Source organism: Anopheles moucheti, chromosome X, assembly GCF_943734755.1.
Source record: "Anopheles moucheti chromosome X, idAnoMoucSN_F20_07, whole genome shotgun sequence".
Classification (NCBI taxonomy): Eukaryota; Metazoa; Arthropoda; class Insecta; order Diptera; family Culicidae; genus Anopheles; species Anopheles moucheti.
Window position 1 is genome coordinate 5,384,229 of NC_069142.1, and position 19,879 is coordinate 5,404,107.

General features: G+C 45.4%; 1 protein-coding gene across 1 annotated transcript in view; it reads left to right on the top strand.

Moving 5' to 3' along the window:
* Window positions 1-15,940, top strand: part of LOC128306940 (serine/threonine-protein kinase 32A) — a 49,585-nt gene extending 33,645 nt beyond the window's left edge. Inside the window, exons 6-9 of the mRNA XM_053044620.1 lie at window positions 3,198-3,235; window positions 12,773-12,898; window positions 13,777-13,958; window positions 14,426-15,940. Coding sequence (XP_052900580.1) covers window positions 3,198-3,235; window positions 12,773-12,898; window positions 13,777-13,958; window positions 14,426-15,049 — 970 coding nt within the window. The 3' untranslated portion in view covers window positions 15,050-15,940. The remainder of the gene's footprint in view (window positions 1-3,197; window positions 3,236-12,772; window positions 12,899-13,776; window positions 13,959-14,425) is intronic.
* The last annotated feature ends 3,939 nt before the right edge of the window (window positions 15,941-19,879 follow it).

Genomic DNA, 19,879 nt, shown 5'->3' on the forward strand with positions numbered 1-19,879 from the left:
GGGGGATTAGTCCTTACGAACGTTGCGTAAGGACGATTCCAGGGTCGTAAAATAAAGTACTGCCTCACTTCGCAGCTCGTGAAGCGCACACAATCAATAACGCGCTCCTCATCCGTATCATTATCACATGCTGATGGTGATAATACAGCATCGGATCGTCCCGTGCGCATGGAGCATCCCCACCAACCCCATAACGTTTCCCGCCCCAAAAAAAGAAAAAACATCCCCTGCGCCGGGCCGGGCCGAATGATTTAATCAGATTTACATATAAATGCAATACCGCTTTGTGCCATCCATGCCGGGACGGGATGAGTTTGCAGCGCAACTCGTACCGGTCGATGCGAACCTGGTGAAACTTTTCTCATCTCATCCCCTTTATCGGTTCCCTTTGCGTTTCCGAGCCCAACCCCGCTTTTAACCCTTTTATGCCCACTGGGGGCATTACACACATATCACCGTGACGCGTTTGCCGGTTAAACACGCTAGACGTAGCCATCATAATCATTATTTATGTATCACTCAGTCGCACACCGACGCCAGCACGTCCGGTTTTTTGAGTTTTTTTTCGTACATTTTCACCAAGTACCGGGCGCCTCCATTTGATAGTCGGCACAGAAGATTGGACGGGCGGCAGGGTATTTGCAGCGTATCAAGTTGCGCGAAAGATGTAAAATCTCTCTACGGAATTTTCTCATTTCTGTCTTTCAATTCCTTGCTCGATTGTGGCATCTTTACCGTTTAGATAATAAATTATAAATTAAAAACTTTCAACATTTCCCCACTGGCTGAGGCGCCAGTGTAAGAATGTAACACCGACAATATGCGAACTATTTTTTTTTTAATTAAAGGAGCACGAAGAGAATTTCCTAACTTCCTGACAACCACACACACTCGGTAGGACCCAACCACATGAAGAAATTTTAAAGTTTCTCTACGTCTATAGGGGTTCTCCATGTTGAGACCGAACTAACAGGTGGGCTGATAATTGTTTTTTGGCGATTTCGTCCTTCAAACGCTCCAATAACTTGATTTAGTAGTCGCTGTTAATGGTCTTTACTTTTTCGAGATAGTCGACGAAGATTATTCCTTGCGAATCCCAAAAAACTCGCGAGTCCATAACCTTGCCAGCTGATTGTTGCGTTTTCCCCCGCTTTGGGACAGGTTCATCGCGTCCTGTCCACTCGGATGACTGTCTATTGGGCTTTGGAGTGTAGTGGAGAAGCCAACACTCATCCACAGTAACATATTGACGCAAAAACTCGGATTTATTTCGCTCAAACAGCTCCAAACACTGCTCCGAATCATCAACTCCGATGTTGTTTTTGGTCAAATTTGAGCTCGCGCGGGCGGCCATTTTGCACAGAGCTTTCTCATATCCAAATACTCGTGAACGATATGTCCAACACGTTTGTCAGCTATCTCGATCAACTTCACATTATGGGTGTTCTTAACAATTTTGTGATTTATTTTAATGTTTTCTTCTATAACCACCTGATCACCTCGCTTATCTAAATCCCTGGGTTTCTAACACGCAGTAATGGGGCTCTATGAATTTATCTCAATTCTCGAGCAATTTCCCAAAAAAAAGGAAATGAAAACAAACGTCTTTTAGCTTCCTGTACATTAACATTCCCGACTATCAATGCTGAAGGGCAAATAGGTGTTAAATCGCTAGCACTGATTCTTGGAATATTTGGTGCGATCTAATCGTCACGAGTGGAGTGTGTTTGGCACAAGGACAAGTTGAAATAAACGACAACTCTCCGTACCGTGCATCCTCAATATTGAAGTGGCCTCTTAGCCTGCAGCAATGTTGATATAAGGTTGTGCTATCTTAATCATCCGTATTGGGGATGAACGTCCATCAAGGACACTAGAATAGGCAAACGGATACATCTTGACTGGGACCAAAAAGAAGAAGCAAAAAAAAAAACAACAACCTAATCGCCGTATTTAATTGATTTCGAAACGAGGGGCTTAAAACTGTCGAGGCCACCGACAAGAGTGGCTAATTTGAGACTGCACTCGTCACCAATTAGTGACAAAGTTGCCACCGTACTTCTGGCACAGGTTGAACCGTTTTATTTTTCCTGTTTAATCAAAACCGTTTTCTACTTATCTAAACCGCGCGACACGTGCCGATGGTGCGCTGGAGTGCCCACTAGAGCTGTGAAACAGGGTGTCTCTTACATCCTGAAGCGCTGTTCAACTCCGCGTTGTGTCACACCTGCGCTTCTGCTCGGCACCGTCCCTCCGCTCGGATTCTATTCAATCATCCAATTAGCACGTAATTTTCCATTAATTATGAAACGCACACATCCGAATGAGTCTCGCTTGCGCTGGTGCCGCACCTTCTAGCCTCTTTGCATTGCATTACATACCCCAAATCAAGAACCTCCTGGGAAACGAGTGAAGGGGCCAAGCACGAGATGGAGGAAGGAATATGGAGTTGGAATGTTGGTGCTCAAATTAAAACACCAAACAGCCAATTCTAGCGCACAAATTCTACCGTGTGTGGAGTGTGCTGTCAGTCTGCCTATGCGGACTCCCCGAAAGGATGCAACGCTTTCCATTTCGCCCTACCGTTTCCCTCCCGGCTTTTTACCCCTTTAAAAGCACCCCTGAAGCAGCGGAGAATGCCAATTAAAAAACTTTTTCTTGGCCGCGTACTGCTGGCAATGGTATCATTAAAAAGAAGGACCTCAGCGAAACAAATCAACAGAAGAAAAAAGAAACGCAAGACGAAACAAACACGACACGAGGATACGCTTTCCGCATCCTGTCGTACGGAAATGGGAGTTTGATAATTTACCGGAACGATCTGGTCGAATGCAGTGTTTTGGAATGGGGACATTTTATTTTTATTGACGTTAGGGGTTAAATCATTAACTTTCGCTGTTAACATATCTGGTTCGCGTTTCGCGTGCCCGTATTGATAAAATCATTACGAGTTTGTGAACAAACCATTGTTTAAAAACAAAAAAAAAACAAAAAAACAAATCCCCTGCCCACGGGAATCGAAAGACACAACTTTAATGCATTGCTGCCAAGCTTCCATTTCGCTCGCCATTAGACGACAAATAAATCTCCCAACTCTGGCCACTTTATTGCACCACACTAACGCGCTGCCTGTTTTGCGTTTCCTTCTCTTTCACGCACATTGCCGCACCGGTGCCATCCGTCAACGCGTACTCCAGGGACATCAAACCGGACAACATCCTGCTGGACGAGGAAGGTAAGTACGCGTCAGGCTTTAGGATGGTGACAACACTTCACGGGCGAAGGTTAATCCAGTGAAACCGCCAGACCGCCAGCCGAGGTGTGTTTATTCTTCTGCATCGGCTTGACAGCTCCAGCAACAAAGCAACGCGTAAAGAAAACAAAAGCGAACAAAAGGAACGAGACCAAACAAAACGAAAAAGCGGACAAACTTCCAAGAAAATGGAACAGCCCGAATCAAAACCCGTGTATAATAATTTTTTTTCTCTGTCAGCGCGCGCGCTGGCAGAAAACTTTGCCCGTTTTCCTGCAGGCGGTTCCGTCCCACACCCGGTCGTTGCCGGTATCGTCGACGATTGTCACGAAGGATGGCGCTGGGATATTATTTACATTCCAACACCCCCGCACACTTTCTACCGCGCGGCCGGGCCTTGGTGTGTGTGTGTGACTTGTCGGTTTGGCACTTTCGCTTCGTTTTAAAATATGAACTGACAATCATCTTCATAATTTTATCGCTTCCATCTTTTTTCTTTTGCGGTCTACCCCTCGAGGCCACGAACGTACAGCCCGGGCCGAGCAAATCGGAACATCCGGACAGCGTATTCGCACTGTTCTGCCCCTAAAGATTGATGGAGAAAGATAAGACTCATCCAACGGCAACATGATGGCTGTAGGTCAAAACGCACCAATGGCGTGTTTATATTATGCGTGCGATGAAACAACCCCTTTTTTGCACCCGTTCGTCCCCATTGATAACACCCCGAAAACAAGCTGTCAAGCAGATTTAGCTGTAGGGTGGAGAGAGGAAGGAAGGATGGAAGGAGGGGTGAGGGTGGTAGAATGGGGGCGACGTTAATAGAAAAACCAGTAGGGTATTGCATGTGTTGGGGTAGCTAGGATCAGACAAGCAGCTTAATCGACGCAGAATACAGATAAGGCGCCTGCATGTATGCAAAACACACAACACATCGTAATCGAGAATGACACCTATACTTCTATCATGACTGATGCGATTTTCTTCAGGTGCTTTTGCTTGAGTGGTGCTCATTTCATGTTTGTTAATAAAGCATTTTATTAACTCAAGGGTATCGTATTACAGTTAAAACTGTATACAGCATTGCATACATTTAGGCGCGTTGCATTAACAAAAAAAATGTTATTAGTGGTATTTTGCCAACTTGTGTTACTCTGCATGTTTATTTTTACTCGCTAGGCGTGTGCTTTTTTTTTGAAGATTAACCAAAAAATAGTCTTTCTGAAGGCGATTATGAAACCAAGCGACCAATGCTGGTTTGTGGAGTTAGGAAATCCACCAGCTTCACTAACTTTTTCTTCCTACAAATCGTGTGTTTTAAGAGTCAGATTTTGCACATAATGCAGTGTACGCAAACTAGTAAATTCATGGAAAAACATAATTGCAAATGTTCAAGAAATAGATTAGACCAGGAGCTAGAGGAGATTTAATAGAGACACTTATGCAACGAGTAGGACATGACTAAAGAGTGGTACAATAAAGCCATAATATAGCAAAAGAATGAAATAATGATATTATTACACCTTATCTTCTCTCCTCTTTTTTATCAGAATTAACTTAATTGGACGATTAGCACATTACAACTCTTATTTGTTCTGCTTCCGGTTATTACCCAAGGTTGCAGAAGTCAACAGCGTACACGTCTACCTAAAACAAGCAAGGAATGGGCTCAACATAGAAATAATCGCTATCGGCCTTCTGCTCACTATACATCTTCTAGCCCTTTGCTTTAGACCTGCCTTTACGCTTTAGAAGAAAACAAACGGGAATGCAAACAAAACAAAAAATGGCGACCCATAGAATGGAATGCAAAGCGTACAAAACTTGAGTAGCCAGTACCAAAACTTGCAAAGTTTCAATGCACGAACACTGCAGCAAAAAATAAAAAAGAAAGTCTAACAAAGCAACAGAAACGGGAGTGAAATAAATGAAGCCCCTTGCCTTCGGGGCCTGACCGAACTACAGCACGGCTGCAGCGGTGGCGAACCTCTTGGAGGCCGTTTTCATTTATTTTTTCTTTCTTTGCCGCTTGTCGCTGAAATCAAACAAACAGTAGCGTGCCGGACATGGTGGCAGCCAAGAAGCAAACACGAAGATGAATAGAACAATTATACCGTCGTCTTCCCGCGCATCCGGTCTGTACCGTGCTGCGCCATAGTTTCCTTCATTCACCGTTGCGCTGTGCTGGTCAAGAGCGGGAAATTGTTTTGCATATTTTATGGCCACTAGCAAACTACCGTTAAAATCTGTAGTGCATCAACTTCAGGAGCACACAGCAAAAAAAAAGGAAAGGAACCTGTCACGCGGCAGAAAAGCAACAAATAGTGAAAACTTGAAGGAGCAGTATGCGATGATGGAGAGAATTTTTTATTTCCCTCCACTTCCCTTTGCTAGGAAGCAGCAAGCAGTTGTGCAACGTTCCGGGTTGTACTGTGCTACTAAAAGAAAATAAAGCGAATTGAAAGCCACGCTGCCAAGTGTCCTCATTCACAATCTATAGCAAGCGACAGAGCGAACTGTCATCGCATCAAGCTCACTTCATGTGCGAATTTTTAGCGTAATCTTTGCACTAACAGGATGGAAGGGTTTGCTAGCATCCAGCAATCTAGCAATGCGTTTCCATTTTCTGCTACAAACTTTGCCATGGTCAAATTCTTCCTCTACTTTATAACAACAAAACAAATGTTGCTAACACATTAATAGCAACAGTGTCATGCTTTATGAATATACAACAACAAAAACCATTTTCTGAATTTTAAAACCATTACAAATGATTTTCATTCCTAATCCTATAAAATTCCAACAACCACGTGGTATGATGGAGACGCCCGGTACTTCATGAAAAATCGTCCAGCACTGGACTCGCATGGAAAAGCGCAGCAAAAAAAACAACAGCTCACACACTCACAAACTCTCGCTAGTAACAATTAGCACCGTTAGCAACAGTGTCAATCAGCTGGACAGTTCGCACACCAGCACTGCCGGAAGCATATTAATTGTTTTTAATTGCCATCCGTCAGCGTGCCGGTGGAGACGCCCAGTACTTTGAACGAAACCGAATCCGGGAAAGCGGATTCGGTATATTCCCATTCCCGCGGTCAACGATAATAGCAAAAAGTAATTATTTTATTAAGTACGTCCCCGTCGGCTGGTGCGAAGAAGCGATAAAGTACGTTGCGAAACTTGCTGCGAATGGAAAGGAAAAACCGAAATGTGAGTACGGTGGAAAAAGGCGGTACCGTTAGTGGGCTTACGCGCTGCAATTGCAATCCGAAACTGTCAAACCGTTCGATCGGGGTCCGTTGCTTCGGTTTTCCCACACCGGTACCGGTCAGCTGCTGTTACTAATGGCAACTTTCTCTCGCTGCGAAAAGCGGTAAAACCTTCGATACAGTTTCAATCGTCGCAGACCAACGTAACGCTCTTTGTGCTTGCATACTGGGCGAGCTTTGCTGGTTTTTTTCCACTGCATCTGCACAGAATGGCTGTGGCAGTCTCGAGCAGTCGCGAAGATAGTTGTGGAAAGTGTAATGAAATTATCAGTAAGCTCATTACCGCTTCTCAATCACACCCGCGTACCCGCGCGGGTACTTCCGACTTAGAAGTGCTTTCCTTGCAATGGGTTGCAGTTCTGCTATCAATCCAGTTTTCCAATCACCACTCCCACAGCTGGTTTTTCCCTCCCAAAGGGAGGGGAGTGCCGTTCTGCTTCGTTCGTGAATGCAATGGACAACACGTAATAAGAAACGCAAACCGATCGACTCTAACCGGCTGGACAGAGGGTCTGCTTTGTAAACGAGTGAAAGAGCATTTTATTAATTCGTTTCCAAGGAATCGCAAGAAAAATTAACAACAACAAAAATGTCATACCGTGCTGTGAGCAAACCGAGTATTTACTTTGCTCGAAGGTATTCCAAACAGCGCTAGCGCTGTGATTGACGCGACGCGGTGAACTAATTTCAAATATTGGTAAAGCAACGGGTACGGTTGCCTTGATTTGTTCGTCTTATTGATTTGCTTGCAAATGGAGCTCCCGCCTGCGTCCACTACAGGGGTTGAATTGGTTTTTTTAATTAACTTTTGGCACAACGCAACAACGAAAGCTTTGAGCTGAAAAGTACCCACACGACACTAACCAACGCCAGTTGGAACAGTGAGTGTGCCACGCTCGAATAGCATCTTCACAGCACGTGCCATCAAAGCGCAAAACAATACGGTGCAGTGCGGAGGATTAAAGGATAGCATATCAAAGGATCAGAGCAATCGGCATCGCACAATCCGGCTGGGCAACCGAAAAATTGCACAGCCGATTTCGCACCGACTCGTCATCAGACGAAGCAAAACACGACAACCCAAAACAAAAAAAAAGCATACAAACCCTCTTACCCTTCAGGCTACCCCCTCTCCCTCCCACCCCTTTCTCATCCCCTCAAACACTTACGAGAATCATTCGGGTACGGACGGTTTTTTGGCCACTGGCATGAGAATGATCGTCGGAACCAGACAGATAGAGCGCATCGGCAAACAGTTGGGCAGGCGCGTGCTGAGCGTGTCTGGGGGGGAGGGAACGGACCCCTAAACTCGGAGCCCCGAAGAAGCGGCAAAACCTTCGAATAATAGCTTCCTTTTCGATTGGATCCAATTTTCCAATCAATTGACGGTTCCGACCCTTGCCTGTTTTCTTGTGCACACCCGGATCAGTTACGGTGTTTGCATGCGTTGGGTTTGCCGGTCCGCCCGCTCGCCCGCTCGGGCTGCCTAGCATGCAGGAAAACAACGGGCAGACGACGTTCGATTCGGTTGGTGTGGTTTCCACCGGGAGTGCCCTTCACAGCCACTCAACGCCGACCATCGCACGCATCGATCGTGAGCGAACGAACAACGGGTCCGGAAATGGTTTGGAATGGTTGGCGCTCGATGGGATGGTTGGTGAGATGATTATTTTTACGAATTGCACGCTTCAAGTCGAGGCGTATGCGTGTGCGGTTAGCTTTTTTTTTCTTTCTCTCTCTCTCTCTCGCCGGAAGCCGTATATGATGGTGATGGGATCCCATCGTCCTCGATCGGCAATGCTTGAGGACGTGATTTCATTAAACAGCTTTGGGTTTTTTTCTTTTACTTCCCATTCCTGGCATGTCCTTTGCGGTTTTGCTGGTTGACCAGGAGGGGGGAACGTATACTTAGGCGGCATGCAAGGCGCGCTGGTGTAGCAATTTATTATGAAGCAGATTGTCCTCTTTGGTGGAATCGTTTAATTTAACCCTTTTTAGGTAAGGGATGGAAGATGCTGCTAGAAGCGACACGGTCTGAGCGTTTTTTTTATTGAGCGTGAAAAATATCCCCGTTTTATGGTGAACATTTACTAGACACTTCCAAAGAAATAGGAAAATCTTATTAAACACTACGACAAATTTTACGCAGAATGATATGGCGATACACAAATTGCATGCACAGATTTTACTTTATGCCATTTTTTTTTTTTGCTTTTCCATTGCAAGAAGTTTGTATTAAATATTACCAAAAAAGAAAATGTTTGATTATTTATAATTAATTAAAAAATACAAACGTTTTTTTTAATATGCTATATATAAATATAGATTAATTATAAAATACAAACGTTTTTTTTTAAGATGTTGTGAGACGTCAGATTTGAGGCAACTTTATACATTATTATTATACATTTATACATCTTTTCAGATCCTAATCCTAAACCTAATCCTAACCCTTAAATTTTAGCTTCAATTGCATACCTTTAGGCGCATTTTTTAAATGCAAAGTACATAAGATAGAGTTTAAAAGATTTAGAAGATTAAAAAAGCAGATTAAAGATTAAAAAGATTTAGAAGTTTAAAAGATTATGGAGCAACAGAAAATACATCAAAAGAATTTTTATAAACAGATTTCCTTACAGTGTAAATTGCTGCTTAAATTGCATACCTTTCGGCGTTTTTTTTAAACAAGGCCTAGAAGAAAGGGCTAATAGTGTATATATAGCTATATATTTGCCTAGACCGGTATATTCGAGATTATTTTTTAGGGCATCTCCATTTTAAAGTAATCTTAATGTTTATTAAAAAAAGTGTTATTACAAATAATTAAGTATGATCTTCTCTCTCCCCATCTTCCATTCGTAAGACCGCAAAACGTTTCGTTTGCAGCTATTTATTTATCTCAATGAAATCCCAAGCACCCAGCATGTTTCCCAGCAGTTCGCAGCAGTTTGGAAGAATGAAACAAAGCATTATAAACTATTATCCATCCCTTTTCGTACAGGGTGCCACTGTGACCCTTATTAACATACAAATATTTCCTAATGTGTTTTCCCTCCCGGTCTAAGACTTTTGCCCGCACCAGTATCATCCACACACCACGGGCTCGAACCGGGGGCTGTTGAAAGTGACTAAAATGGCTATCGTTCTTTACGACAAAAAAAAACCTCCCCTCCCGGTACCATTTTCGGTCGGCCCGGTCGTTACCCAACATTTTTGACGCACAATGGGTGACGTACCCTGCCCGGCACCCGACGCCCCCATCGCAAGCGTTCGGCAATCATGGCACGTCCGCAACCATCGAACCGGTGTGTCATCCTTCAACCGGTGCCACGATCACGTACGCATCCAAACCCCGTGCCCCGTGGTGGATCTTCCGGTTTCAATTGGCTGCAGGGTAACGGCTACTCACCGGGCCCAATCCTTGCGCCCCGCCGTGCTGTGTGTGTGTGCCGGGCCGAAAATGGGAAACGACAGTCATAAAGGAGATATTTTTCCTTTATTATTCCCAAGCGTGTTGCTAGCGGCACTGCTCCGATCGGGTACTGCGCCGCACCATCCCGGATCCATCAAACCGTCCATTGACGGCGTGTCTTTGCCTGACTTCTTTTCCGCGAGGAGACGAACAAGAAAACAGGAAACGACAAAAGCCAAACCCCGTGTCATAAGGCTCAACAAAACAGACGCGAGCCAGCAAATATGTGAACTCGTGTGTGTTTGGTTAGGTTTTGCTAGTGTTGTTGATTTTTTTTTCTTCTCCGAACATTCCCAAAACGTTCCTCGTTTCGTGATTGTGTTGCCACCGTTTACGCTCAAGATTCACCTTAATCCGTTGATTTTGGGGCATTTCTCGATTTTAACCGCCCATTTTGTTTGCTGTCTTTCTGTTACTGTCCTGCTTTTACATACACCGCTGGAGCAATGGCAAACATCGGCAACCAACGGCCATGAAAACAAACTCAGCACCACTTTGTTCACCGCTCGTATCTATTTCACTCGGTCGTAAGGAGTTTTGCGGAATGAATCCCAAAAACCGTTCGCGAACTTCTTCCGGATGTGTCTTGGATTTTTATTTTCGGGGGTTTTTTTTTTTATTTCCTGTGTCGCTTGTTTCTTGCCCATCGTGTCTTACGGGCTTTCCTCGGAGAGCCATAAAATTAGGAAATAAACGCCACAGAAAAGTCCCTGCCCACCTTCCGCGCGCGCGTGACCCTCGAGGGAAATCCCATCATCGCCCGCTTCACCATCTCTCGTTCACGGATGTGCGAAGCATGAACTTTACTAAAGAAACCAACCGAACGAAAAAACACCGGCAAGCCAGTCCAACCGATAGAATTAGGCTGAAACGTTCCCGTTTCCCTTTCTGCTCGTGTTTACCCATCTGGGCAATTCTAATCTTTTGCAGATGGTCCAATGGATGGGCTCGATCACTCGAGCTGATAGAAACCATTTTTAGTAACGCAACGAACCTAGCAAAAAAAAAAGGAACCTAAACCGGGCTCCACTTGTAGCCGGGCAGGAGCGTGGCACCGTGCGAGAGAGTTTTAAATTTTCATTCCACACCCCACCAGGCCAATTCGGGGAAACCCGTTTGTGACGGCCGTTTTGTTGCCTATCTCACAACGGTAACGAGGCAGCTGGAATGGATGTGTATGAAAGCGATGAAATCCTTAACTTCAACGCATTTTGATCCTTTTTATAGCCTGGCTTGTCGCCGTGGCCGTGCTGCGTTCATCGTGGCCACAGCTGGTGTTTAGTGGATGAAGAAACGACATAACTTTCACGCTTGTTTCAAATTCCCCACACGCAACATATATGAATATCTAATGCAATTTAGCTAAAACGTAATTAAAAGGATCAGTGGATTGTTTTTTTTTCACGTACTGCACCCAGAGAAAATGGCTGCCACTATTGAGTTTTTTTTTATTTTGTAAATGTTTAGCGTGAGGAGAAAAATACCTTCTGAGACATTTAATTTCATAAATTGTTTAGCAATTTATAGTCGTTGACAATATTTTATAAAGCCCACACCACTTGTTCGTTTTTTCAGTGTCAGTTATAAGCTTACAAATAGTGCTAGGGTCCAATCAATGCCTGAGCCGCATTGGAAATAACAAATAATTAAATTAGTTTAAAATACAACTATCTTTCGCTTTCCTTTTTGGTACAAAATATATCATATAAAAATAGTTAAACAAACTATGTTAAGACGGCCTACCTGATTGTGCACTTTTTAAACAGAAATATTTATCAACCTCGAGATTTAAAATACATCTCAACTTTATTGTCTTTCTTTGTCGCTCTTTAGCGCTATTTAGCGCTCCGTCTTAAGAGACAATTATGAAGAGATTTTGTTGTGCAAATTGCATACCTTCAGGCGTTTTTATTTCGGGGCTACACACAATTCCACATCTTCCCTTCTATTTAACTTCCATGTTTATCGACGTTTTGTTTCGATAAATAGCAAAAGTATAATGTCATGCAACGATTCTGCCTCTGCTACACATCGCCTTTAAAAAGCTCGACCAAGGATCAAAGCTGTCAAGCTCAGTGCAATGTTTCTCAGTCACCTGCAAAAAAAAAAGTACACCTGGGTAAACAAGAAAAGCCATTTGCAAAGATGAGAGACACACACACACACCAAAAAAAACCATCCTAACCGCCTCTAACGGGGTGAAGGATACCGAACCGGGCTCTCGAAACGGTTTGCCATTTCATGTCATAATCTTTGGCACGTTTGAAGTGTACCGTTCGCACAAGTGTTCGCCGCAGACGACACCGACCAAGATAAGACACGTGACCGTGTACATGTTTACGCTCGGGCAGCAAAGGCCCGACGGTGCTGCAAAAGAAGTGAAAAGTCGCGACTGCATACAGCTGGCACGGAAAAGCTGTAGAAGGTCGCAAAGACAACAAAAAACCCCCCAGCCTGATAGGCAAACGAACGATACGCTGGACATGATCGAACGGTTCTGTTGTCGTTTGGTATAGAACTGGAGCCTCTGCAGTGATTGTTATTCCTGCCCGGTCACCCGTAAACATCAAAGGTCTTTTCAATACGAGAACGGAAGACATTCTTTCCATTTTCTGCCGTTTGCTGTTGCGGTACACACTTTGACATTTTGCCGTTAAATAATCGTTGTTTGCGTCGCACATGCCGTGTTCAAAACATCCAACAAACGGCTGCCAACGTGACAGTTCTAATTCTGTGCTTTATTCCAATCTCTTCCATCGTGATCGTGGCGCGTAGGTCATGCGCATCTGACGGACTTTAACATAGCGACCCGATTGCCGCCGGACGGACTCGCCTGCAGCATGTCCGGCACCAAACCGTACATGGCCCCGGAAGTATTTATGTGTGCCTTAGAGGAAATCGGTAAGTCTTCGTGCGTCTCGGCACGGTCACGCTGCTGAAAGGCGTTAGGAACGAACTACTGCACCGTGTCTGGGAAACTGAACAGAATAAAACAAGCTCCGAACACCTCCCAACACTCCCAACCCAATCGCAAACCCGTCCCCGGAGCGGTCATAATGTTCCGCAATTAATAATAAACTCTACCCATTTCACCGGCGATAATTTTTCATCATGATGATGAAGCGATCCTCTAGCGCAACATTAGCAAACCATCAATCGGACGAGGTACCACATAGAGAAGCGAAAAAAAAACCATAAGCCCACTGGGCATACAAACAAGCGTACCGTACAACGACACACACAACAAAAAAATCAACACACCCACACCCGAGCGCTGCATCCCATTTCCGCTGACAAGGGTGAATTCTCCCTTTCGCTTCGAACGTGTCGGAATGCAGAGCACCAGGAGGAGCGGATGAAAATGTGTGCCAATAAACCATTAAATTATTCCACATCATTAAATTGAAACGCCGAACGTACACACGCTCCACAAACCCCGCTGGACAAACAGAATTGAGCGAATAAATCAGCTGCCTTCGAATCGAACACGGTTGCCGTACTCGATGCCGAAGATTTACTAACCACACTCGCCGAAAGTGGAATTATTTCCTAGCGGAATCAAATAGTTTCATCTGATCAGCTTCTTGAAGGGATGCGAGTTTTTTTTTGTGTGTTGCGCTGTGCATACCTTGCAGGCGACACTGCACACTGCAGTACTCTCATCTAAAGGGTTAAGAGGCCTCGTGGAGCTCCATCCCCCCAATCCCTCCGCCATCCTTCTCAACGCACACAAACCGCCACTCGACAGTAATGATTTCCGATATTTTCTTTTCTGCCAGCCGGTTACAGCTATCCGGTCGACTGGTGGAGTCTTGGTGTGGTCGCCTACGAGCTGCGGAGTGGTGGCCGACCCTTCGTCGTACACTCGTCGACACCGCTCGCCGAGGTGAAAAACATACTCAACACACAGCCGCACTATCCCCGCCACTGGAGTGACAACTTCGTCGATCTGCTCTCCAAGGTGAGTTCCGAAAGTAGCACCACCTCACGAGATAAACGTCGCAGCGGAAAGGATCATATCTAACTGCCCACAGATTCCTCACGAATGTAGCATACATTTAGGCGCGTTAATTGGGACTCCGCTTGGTATCGTTATCTTACACAGGAAAACGCCTAAAAGTATGCAATTTGTAAACAAGAGCATATCGAGACGATATTATTTACAGCTCGACAAATCATTGTCCTCTTTTTCGCAAAATAAAAACATTTCAAAGCGCCCAGCAAGCAGTGCAGGTTGCATACATTTAGGCGTACATTCTGAGCTTCAACATTAATATAACGCCTAAATCTATGCAATTGCAATAGTTTATTTAAAGTACTATGCGCTTTTTAGTGTTTTACCTACTTTTGTAAACACAATTGTTTCGATCACAAACACAAACACTCTGACAGCTTCTATAAACTTGTTTCCCACCGTTCATGATGTAGCTGCTGAATGTGCATCCCGGCGCACGCATCAGCACACTGAAGGAGCTGCATCTGACGAAGCTGTTGCGCGGCACTGACTTTGAGCGTGTGCTGGCCAAGCGCACGAACCCACCGTTCAAGCCTTCGAAGGATCACCTCAACTGTGACCCAAGCCTGGAGCTGGAGGAGATGATCGTCGAGACGAAGCCGCTGCACAAGAAGAAAAAGCGCCTGGCGAAGCAGCGGTCCGTGCACAAGGAAAACAACGACCAGCTGCACAGCCAGCTCGATACGCAGCTGCTGAAGGAGTTTCTCGTCTACAACCGCTACAAGGAGCTGAAGCGTAAGGCGATGGAAGCGAAAGAGTCCGAATGGCAGCAGGAGCTCGATCAGGCGATGGCCAACTCGCACGTGTCGAGCCCCGGCCTGCCGGTCGACCGTGGTCTGGCGACGATCAGCGAACGGGCCGAGCAGGTGTCCGGTGTCAGCAGCGTAACAGGAGCGACCGGGCCACCGACCCTTTCCCGCTCGGCCGACCCGATTGCGTCCGCCCCGGTACCGGTACCTGGGACGGGTCGGTCCGGTTCCACCGCCGACACGATCGACTACATCGACCGGACACCGTCGCCGAAGAGCAGCATCTAGCACCACCCACCGGGATCGGGCGAGTCCTGCCACATTATCTGAGCCGGACGGGACCGGGAGGCTTGTGATACACCAGCGGTACACCCGAGGCCAACGCCGCAGGAAGAGACTGACATCCCCACCGCTCGAAACCACGTGTCTACGCCGTAGAAGCCGTAGTGCCCGTGGGCTGGGGTGTGGCTACGCCGCCGTGGCGCGGGAAGTATATTACCGGACCCACCTGCATGCAACGTGCCGTGGGTACATTTAGCACCGGAGGCAATCATTTATCAACCAGAAAGAGCAGCTAGAGGTGGTACACATTCGCATTAAAACTGCATGCTGCATTTAGCTCGTAAGCAAACGAAACGGTGCTGCTAATGATCACGCGAACCGCGAGTGAGCTAAACTGAGCCACACTCACGCGGAGAAGTGGTAATGGTTTTTCTTTCGTTGCCTATCCTTTCGGCTCCCACCTGTATTTAGGCTACTTAGCAGAAAGAGAGAGAGAGAGAGAGAGAGAGAGAAAGAGAAAGAAAAAAGGTCAAATAAACCGGCGAACAGAAACGCCAGTCAATTGCACAGTACGACGATCGATTGCGCCTTGCAGTACGGCAGATGGGTAATTTATCACACCGACGAACGCTTAACGGCCTGCCATGTCTGTAGGTGCATGTACACCTACTCATCCCCTATCCCTACCACACACACACCTATTGTGTACATCCTCTAGAACGATTTTACGCTCCCGTGCTTATTTGCCAATCGAATAAATCACCCAGTCGTCAGACCGGTGGCCGCATAGCTGCCTACCTTCCAGGCGACTGTCGTACAATCGCAAAGCACCCGCACCGAGCGCATTTGAATGTAGCAAGTGCAAAAACGAAGTAGAACGTATATGTTAGTTTGTGAAACGCTGTGAAATAAAGAATATTAATTAAACTACTTACAACATTGAAGGAAACATTATACACACACACACGCATGCACACCACCACATTATTTATGAACGCCATTACACAAACGCTGAAAACGAAACTCATTAAAACAGGGCAAAGGTAGCGCGGGTAGCAACGGGTAAGTATGTTCATGTTACGTGCAACAAGGTTGAAAGTTTCGCTACATCATGCTAATGTCGCGATCCGTTACGGTTTACCTTCATTTTTTTATAGCAAGAAGAAGGTTACTAGCGTTAAGGTGTGCTCAACCATACAAAACCCTTCGTGGTGAAATGTGTGTTTTAGCATTTTTTCTTATCTTCTCGCGTACGCTTGTTGATGTACTTTCCGCCCCGTAACACACGCCAGCATTATCCTTTGCAACCGTAGAGTAGGCAGCGTGTTTTACCCCTTTATAGACGCTAGTTTTACTCTTCGTTATCAGTAAGTGATGAACTTTTGTTTGGTTGCCCTTGGCTTCTTCTACCTTCATGTCATAGTAATAGCACCCTATTGGCTGCACATTCACAAACCAACCGTACATTTGATTGCGTTGTGACATATCACATACTCATACTGATTAGTAATATGGGAAAAGGGTTGCGCCTGAATGGTATGCACTTCGCATAGCTCCGTTCCAGTTATACAAGGTCATAGAATTTATTGCATACTGTACAGGCGCAAATATTCTACCATTGTCGCTAATTCAACCGATGCCGAAATTTACCGTTATTAATTTAAAAAGTTTTATAACAAGTTTATTGCAATTTAAACTAAATTTTTTGAAAAATATTTCAATAATGTGTTACGTTGCCTAATGTCAATAATGTCTTCAATTATTAATCTTGTGTACGCCTATATCTATGCAATCACAATCTTGATCGCGCGATGGACAGGTTTTAATAGTTGAAGGGGAATTTCAACGTTTTTATTGAAACAATTAACGAGAAGTAGTTTTGTTCGAGCGTATCATTGACTTTTTCAGCCAATCATTTACCATACGAGTTCAACAGAATCGTTGAAAAATGCTCTCATTGGACGCTTCAAAATTGGAACTGCAACAATGTACAACATTGCTAACTTCAATGGTAACTTTGTAGCTGCTCAAAGCTTAACTACACTCCTGACAGCAATAACAGTAAACCCTACTCGTCAAAACCATACAGAAGATGGGGGATTACAATGCAATCTCTATACAATTCAATCACTTGCGGAAAAAAGTGCATGGCATACGCGAACAAAACAACATCTCGTTGAGCGTGTCAATAAAACCGTGAATACCCCTTTAAGCCATTGAAGTGAATGGGAATATTTTATTCCATCAATGCACGACACTGGTTCCACTTCCACTGGTTCCGCAGCCGTATGTGTATTTTCCCGCCTATTTGTGTAAACGATATCGTTCGGGATGGAATTCCGTAGTAGGAGTTTTTAATTGAATGCCGCTGCAATATGCAACAATCCAGACCACTGCACCGGCATGTGACCTGCACGGTCGGTTACGAACCAGCCAATTCGGTGCAATACTAGTAGCGCTGGAATCAAATGGACCGGTACTGGTACTCCTTCATCCCAACTCACCGGCCCCGTGCTTCGTTGCTGTGGTTTTACCTTTCGATTGTACTGCTATTTTTGCGCACGTCCGGTGAAGCACAATATACCGTCTAACACCGGCACTAGCAAACCATTCCTCTAAGCCGGCGTGTCTGCAAGCCGGAATGAATGGCTTTACCGCTAGCGGTGAAGGTACAGCGACGTATCGAATCGTGCAACTATCGGAGAAACTCGCCAAGTATCAGGTTAGACACCGGCAAAGCTCACCTTGACCGCCACCGGTAATATCCGGCTGCAGTGCTTTTGATCATCTTTTAAATTGATTTTCATACCCGTGGATGGACTAACGCTTAGCTTTGAACTGACGCACCACTCGAACGGATCAATTCCTTCCCCGCTGCCCGACTACCACTGCTTGTGCTGGAAGAAATGCAGCAAACAAAACAAAAATGCAGCAGGAAGTAACCGAAAGCACTATCTCGACAGGTGATACCAAGTTTAGCAGCAAACTTATTCCACCTTGTTGCACTTTGCAATCGCAAACCAATTCCCACGGCATTGCATCTCCCGATAGGGGTACGAGCGCCCGCATGTATGCAATGTTTTAATCAATACGTAATGGAAGCGTTTCCGCCGGTAGCGAACTGTTGCGCACGCGGTACGTGAAAACGAGCAAGCATACATTTCAGGGCGATTTATTTCAATTTGCCAAGCATGTGCCCAACCCAACCTATTGTGCCACCCACCAATCAGGTGCCTCGCGTTTGAAACGCCAGGCGTACGGCAAGCGGGCTAATCGTGCGGCGAATGGTGAGTTATAAGGTCGGTTGAAGGTGATGATAGTCCGCGCAAACCCCACAGCCCTCGGTCAAGGATCAATCAATGCTGCTAATGCTTTAATTCCATCGTGATATCAAACCCCTATTCAACGGCGTATATGTGGAAGCACCCCGTCGCTTGGGGGGAAGTTTGCCGAGCACTCAAATTAGAACTACAGATAAGCAAACAGGACAGTCACCCGATGCCCGGAGGATGATTGGGTGTGCCGGCTGCTCTAATCAAAGATTGCCGAACCGAGGAATGAGACAGTGGGAACTCTTCCCCGTCAGCGATCCGGCCAGGGTGGACTGGAGAGAGAAGTGAAGGCCTTGAGAGCCAGCGGGACTATCATCACACTGTGCGAGGATAAAGCTACGGGCAGCAAGAACTTTTCATTTTCCACTCCCGAAGAACAGCTGTCGGGGTGCCTTAGGTTACGTTCGGATTCTACTCGACGTACGGCAGTGGTAAATGTTTGTCTGCTGGATGATTTGACATCTACGCGAAAAAGAAAATCCCTGCACATGTTTCAACTCAATTTGAGCAGTTTATTTACCCCAAATACATATAGACACACTCACCAGCGTTCCGAATGTTTCATGAAACCACTAACAGTTACGCAACTACCTACTGAGAACACCATGCATAGCCTCGGTACAGCAACTCCTCGCAAAGGTTTTGTTTGTGTTGACCTTTTGTAACCCACGCCAACAGTAGCGAATAGCCCAAAGTCGCACCGTACATCTGGTGGAAGAAGTATGAAGATGAAGGATATGAAATATAAACAATTCGGCGGAGTTTGATATTGTTCTCGTTGAAGATAGAGTTCCTCGCTCCTATTCCAGGTAGGCTTTATCTTTGCTTAGTTTGACAGCGCCAACCTAATACACACCGCAAGGGCAGGGGTTTGGTTAGCCCGGTTCACACTTTTTGACAGCTCCGGTCAAACGAATGAATTCTTCAGCTGTTTTGAAGATATGTCTTGTAAAGCCTTCGACGAAATTGGTTAGATACCTAAAGAGCCCTGACTGACGGACGTTAGGATACCGTTAGAGAATTGTTGAAAAACGTTCGCATGATACTTCAAGCTTTATTGTACGATCCAAAGAGCAACATCACACCAAATAAACCCTCAGTCGATTAAATTGTCCATTTGCAGCACCTGTCAGAGCGGAGTACTGTCACGGTGACAAGTAAAGCGACTAACAATATCCGCACGGCAACGATGAAAGGGTAACGCAAACGTAACGATGAATTCTTCAATTCATCTGTCCTGTCTGTTGGCACAACATCCAACAACAGTCTGCTAGTTCCTAAAGACATGCTAATGAAGTGACAGCCGTAGTCGTACATCTGCAAACATTCTACCCCAACACTGTGCACCACTTTTCCATCCACTTCAACCGTTTATTTCCCCGTTTTAGCTTTCCTGTGGAAGGAAAATGGAAATGGAGAGAAAATAAAAGACAAATCTTCTGCTCTACCCGGTGCTCTACGCTCTATCCTCCTTACACCAAACGCTAGAACAACTAGATGCTTC